Source organism: Octodon degus, unplaced genomic scaffold, assembly GCF_000260255.1.
Source record: "Octodon degus isolate 3935 unplaced genomic scaffold, OctDeg1.0 scaffold00098, whole genome shotgun sequence".
In the NCBI taxonomy this organism is placed as follows: domain Eukaryota; kingdom Metazoa; phylum Chordata; class Mammalia; order Rodentia; family Octodontidae; genus Octodon; species Octodon degus.
In genome coordinates, this window is record NW_004524674.1 from 2,898,492 (window position 1) to 2,904,642 (window position 6,151).

General features: G+C 40.1%; 1 protein-coding gene across 1 annotated transcript in view; it reads left to right on the forward strand.

Moving 5' to 3' along the window:
• The first annotated feature begins 793 nt into the window (after positions 1-793).
• Positions 794-6,151, forward strand: part of LOC105743096 (NACHT, LRR and PYD domains-containing protein 1-like) — a 32,703-nt gene continuing 27,345 nt past the window's right edge. The window contains exon 1 of the mRNA XM_023723412.1: positions 794-1,286. Coding sequence (XP_023579180.1) covers positions 794-1,286 — 493 coding nt within the window. The remainder of the gene's footprint in view (positions 1,287-6,151) is intronic.

Below are 6,151 nucleotides of genomic sequence, written 5' to 3' on the forward strand. Positions count from 1 at the left end.
AACACTGCTACCACTGGCAACCATATTTCAATATGAGGTCTACTTAAATGGTGTACACCCAACCCATAGCAGCAACCGAGTTTGATGCTCCTGAGGATGCCTGGGCACTATGAACAACATTGCCTCAGCGTTATGTGAGTTTTGTGCAGAAGACCCCAATCTGTTCTCTGTGGAGATCTCTTCCCAGAACATAACACCCCAGGATTATTGGCCCAATCTACCTTTGGGTCACACAGTCCCTCAGAACAACTACTTGAGCTCGCAGAAGGATGTTGTAGGCAGGACTTGTGATGACAGTAACTGAGGGGATGCTGTGAGGATCCAACAACCTCTGTTCCACCCTCAATTGTGTTCTCATCCTTAGAAGGCCTCCTCTGCAGGGGGATATCACAGGCTCTGAGATACACATGAGAAAGTAGAGATTTGGTGGAACTCCTGGTCCAATGCTTGGGCTTAATCAGCCCAAAGAATTCTCTGCTCACTCTTTAATCCTACCATATAAAATGTATCTAGAATATAATAAGCCCTTTTAGAAAATTGTACTTGGAATAGAACTTGGTCACAGGATTTGTGGAACCGCTGTATATTCCACAGTTTATGTCCTGCCCACTGCACTTTCGAGAACATACCAAGGTCTTCACCCAGTGCACTGTCTCTTCCTCAGAGTGGTCAACAATATTGGCACAGTTGTTGAATGAATGAATGAATGAATGAATGAATGAATGAGTTCCCCTATGTAATCACTTCATGCTTCTCTCACTTAGGAATACAACAAGTGTACATTCTTGATACAATGGGAAAGTACCACGAAAAACAGTCCTGGAAAACTAAATATTTTCATGAAAAATTCACCCAGCTACTACTTCTACGTACATCTCATATAAAAGATAAGAAATACCTGGCCAGAGAGAGCTGGATTTATGACTCAGTAGTAGATCAAGGAGATTTGATTGAAATTCAAGACTTATTTGGGCCTGGCCCAGGTACCCAGGAAGAACCTCACACAGTCATACTATATGGGGCTGCTGGAACTGGGAAATCAACACTGGCCAGGCAGGTGAGAGGAGCCTGGGAGGAAGGACGGCTATACAGGGACCGCTTCCAGTATGTCTTCTATTTCAACTACAGAGAGCTGACCCAGTACAAGTTGAACAGCCTGGAGGAGCTCATGATAACAGACTGGGAGTCATTTGCAGTTCCCATCAAGAATATCCTATCTTGTCCAGAACAGGTGCTCTTCATCATGGACAATGTGGATCAGCCGATAACAAACCTGGAAACTCTTGGTTCTGAGCACCATCCACAGGGGAGATATTCACATCCTGCACCTCCAAAGCTGGGCCATTTACTAGGGCCAGACTTGCTTTGCAGGGCTTATTTTCTGATCACAGCTCGGACCACATCTCTGGAAATATTCACTTGTAATTGGGAAGATGCCTATTGGGTAGAAGTCCTAGGTTTCTCTGAGTCTGGAAGGAAGGACTATTTCAGGAACTATTTCCCAGATGAAAGCCAATCAATTATAGCATTTAGTTTGGTTGAACCAAACCCTTTTCTCTTGACACAGTGTCTTGTGCCCTGGGTGTGCTGGCTGGTTTGCACCTGCCTGAAGCAGCAGATGGAGCAGGGAAAAACATGCCCATTGACCTGCCACACCACCACAGGCCTCTTTCTCCACTACCTTTCCCAGGCTCTCCCAGTTCCATTCCAAGAGTTTCAGTTCAGAAAACTATGTTCTCTAGCTGCTAAAGACACCTGGCAAGAAAAGCTCTTTTTTAGTGCAGATGAATTCAGGCCCAGGTTAGAAAATGTCATCATTTTTAGTTACCTGGAGACAGGCTTAGGGATAATGCACCATAGTACTCTGAGAGAGATCATCAGTCATCAGCTTTTCCAGGAGTTTTTTGCTGCAGTGATCTTTGTGTTGGAAAATGAAAATCTTATGAATAAATGTGATTTTGAACTCACATGGATGAAAACTTGGCTAAAATTACATCCATGGCATGACCTGTCCAGAATCTTGTGTTTCCTATTTGGCCTTTTTAGTGAACAGGGGACAAAGGAAATGGAGAAGATCTTTTCATGCCAGCTACCTCCTGGAAGGAAGCAGAAGGTGGTTCAGCACATCAAGGGGGAGAACTTACTTCCATCACGATTCTCTCTGAACTTCCTGCACTGTTTATATGAGACTCAAGATGAGGAGCTCATGACACAGGAAATGGCTGATTTCCAGGAAACCAGGGTGTGTGTCCGTACACACAGGGAACTCCTGCTGGTCACTTTTTGTGTTAAATTCTGCGACCACATGACATGGTTTCAACTGAATGAGAGTGAACTGCAGAAAAGAGAACGGAGAGGCCCTGGGATACATCTGTGAGTATGCCTTTTCACCCTGCTCTGTGTTGCTTCGTTCTTCCCATGAAACTGCATACCCTGAGCAGAAAAGCATGATCACTAATACTGATTTTAAGAAGAACAGCTGCAAACCACTTCTGACAGCTCACTGCCGAATTTGACTATCATTCCCTGGCACCCTGCATGCTCCACATGCTTGGCCCTGTAACAGAGCCTTCCCTTTTCCTAGTGCCTGTCTTCCTACCTCTGTGAAAACTACAAGGCTTCTCTGCTGGACACTCTGCCACTTTCACACTTACTTCCTCTTGGCCTACACGTTCTCCTGCAATCAAGCAGCCCTCTACCTCCTCCTCTTATGTAAGGCTTTTTCCTTGAGACCTTTTGCATTCAGCTGCCACAGAAGCATCATGACAATGACATTGGACCTGAGATCTTCCTCCATTACCACAGAATGCATGTGTCTCAGAGATAGCCCCTTAATTTTGCCTACAAAACTGACATCCTGAAGTAGATTTCATTAACACTCCTGCAATCCCACCAATACTGAATTTCCATGTCCAAGCTCCTAGTCTACATGGCAATATTGATCATTCATTATATGTGTGTGTCTATCTTTCTCTTTATACATTCACTCATGAATATCCAATGGAAACTGACTTGGGACTGAGGATGTGGCTCAGATGAAGAGGGATCTCCTACTATGTGGAAGGCCCTGGGCTCTGTTCCCAGAACAGAAAAAGAAAAACACATTGACTATAAACCAGATGCTATAAATCACAACACGTACACATACACACACCCCAAAATTCTGCCCTAAGGAATTCCACAATGGGAAAATATATAGGTATCTATCCTATAATTGAGATAGAGTAACACCTGCAATAACACAAGTGTAAACAAATTCCCATAATGACCCAAGAAGGGAATGAATACCTACAAGGACAACAAAAGAATGGATTTTTTTCTTTTTTTTTTTCTTTTTTTTTGGGGGGGTGTGCATTTTTATATATTTATTTTTTTCCCAAACCAAATTGGTAGGACAGTTTCAATAATTAACATTTATTGAAACTGTCCTACCAATTTGGTTTGAAAAAAAAAAAGATATCATGTCTGAATCTCGTCCTCTGAATAACTACTATGAAGACAACAATATGCAATGTATTAATTATGGTAACTGTCCAACTAACCTGTTTAGAAACTATTTCATTGCTGTTTTTTCCCATTAAAATGAATAAAAATTTAAAAAATAATAATAATTAACATATTGCATACACTCTTCCTAGTGGTTATTTGCTGTACAAGATGCAGACCTAATTTCATATTATGAACACTACTACAGCAAATCCCTCTATTCATTAAGAGAATGTAACTATATACCTATCCTAACCATTTTGAATACAGAGATACAAAACGGACATTCACCTGTATCCCCTTTTTTGTTACTTCTGTCACTTCAATATTATAGGTGTGTTAACTCAACAAAATGTTCTAAAAGAGTATAGTAGTCCATAATAGTATTGGGTCTTCCGCTTCACTGGCAATGTCAGAAATTGGTGACCTGAGTCTCCTACAGTTCAACATAACAGCATGGCTTTACTTCTTATACTTCATTTTTATACCTTTCTGCTGGATGGTTAAGACCAAGGTAAAGCAGGATCTATGCAACAAGAGTTGTACATTTTGGAACTGATAAGGTCAGTGAAATCCCCTTAGGATTTATAGTGAGATTCCATACCTCAGATTGTAGATCCGTTGTCAGTGTCAGCCATGTGGATGAGTCATGGCCATTGTTTGGCCAATGTGCTCTCTGTGAAAGCCTAAGAGAATGTTTTCTCTCCATGTGACTCTCCTTAGGCATACTGTGCTTCATTGATCACTTTCTTCTTTTGCCCCATAATCTCCTTGATCAGAAAATTTGGGACACTACTGAGTTACATGTCATTACAGTGCAAGTTTTCATATGTCCTGAGACTTAATTGAAATTGGAAGGCTAGGGCCAAAATGTTGTTTTTCCCGGTAGCCCTCTTTTTTCTCTAATTTTGGTCTGCAAACTTATATTGTTAACTATCCAGAAGAGAAGCTTATTGTTATTACCATACAACCTAGGCTGTTAAGTTTAATCTTACTATCTGTCTGAATATCAAACATCTTTGGAATAACATGGAACAGGTATTTTTCATCAAGTTTTGATAGGTTGAACTTTAAGTCCCTACAGAATATGATGAAAAAACATTTAAAAATTAGAATATATTTTAAAAATAGGCATAAAGAATTATATAATTCACATGTTTACACATAAGACCAGAAATCTAAGCATATACAACCTTGAAGCAGGATAGTCCCACAACATTCCTTTTCCTGTCTCCTGCCTTCTTTCACCACCCCCTTCTTTTGGAAAAATCACCTAACCAACAGAAAGCATAGCACCATTTGGCATGTCATGACAAGCAGCCCGTATTCAGAAGACCAGAATGACAGGCACTGCAAGCATGAACCTACTATTACAATTTGCCATCTTCAGTGCAGTCACTTAGTTCACAGTTGTGAGTTAGTCAGGGTGAGAATCTTTCCAATTAATTGGGACATTCAAAAATCTGAAGATCATCAGGATCATTGCCTTGCCCATCTTCTACATATAACAGTATGGCTTGCACTTTCATCTTTCCTAGCTCTTCTCCTTTCCCTATCTTAATTCGTCCTTGAGATCTTCTTTCCTTTTACTTGTATTATATCTTTTGATTTGTATTTCTTCTTTGAGTTTTTATACTAGAGAAACTATATGATATTTATACATCTGTGTCTATGTATTTAACTTATGAGTATATCTTCAACTGCCATCCACTTCAATATAAAGGCTTGGAGTTTATCATTCTTTATAGCTGAGTAATGCTTCATTGTGTACAAATACCACATCTTTTTCAACCATTCCTCAGGTGATGGGCATCTTGGTTGTTTCCAAGATTTGGCTGTCACAAATTGTGCTGCTATAAACAGAGGCACACATATATCACTCAGATAAGATGTTTTCAGATCCTTGGGTAAATTCCCAGTACAGGAATAACTGGATTAAAGGAATTTCCAGTCCAAATTTTCTAAGGAGTCTCCATACTGACTTCTATAATGGTTGCACCAGTCTACATTCCCTCCAAGAGTGGAGAAGGCTTCCTTTTTCCCCACAGCCTCACCAATATTTGTTGTTGGTTGATCTTTAAGATAGCCATCTTTTTGGGGGTGAGATGATATCTCAATGTTGTTTTAAATTTGAATTTATCAGATGGCTAGTGATGTGCAGCATTTTTTCATGTATTTATTCATTTCTTTAATTTCATCCTCTGAGAAGTGTGTGTTCATCTTGGATGTCCACTTCTGAACTAAGTATTTAAATTTTGGGCTCTAGTGGGTTTTAGTACTTTATAAATTCTAGAGAGCAGACCTTTGTATGAGTACTCATTTGTCATGCATTTTTCCAAATTTGTGGGATGTCTTTTCACTTTGTTGGTAATTTATTTAGACATGAAATAACTTATCAATAAGAGCAGGTCCGAGTTGTTAATTCTTTCAAGTGTTTCCTGAGCGATTTGATTTTTGTTCATGAACTCTTTACCCCTGTGTCTTCAAGATTTCCTCTTACTTTCTCTTCCAGGAGATTTAGAGTCTCTGTATTAATGTTTAGATCTTTAATCCATTTTGACTATAGTTTAGTGCATGGTGATAGACCTGGGTCAAGTTTTAGTTTTGGGGGTGCCGGGGAGATGGCTCAGTGGAATAAGCACTTCCCTAGCAAGCATAAGGGCCT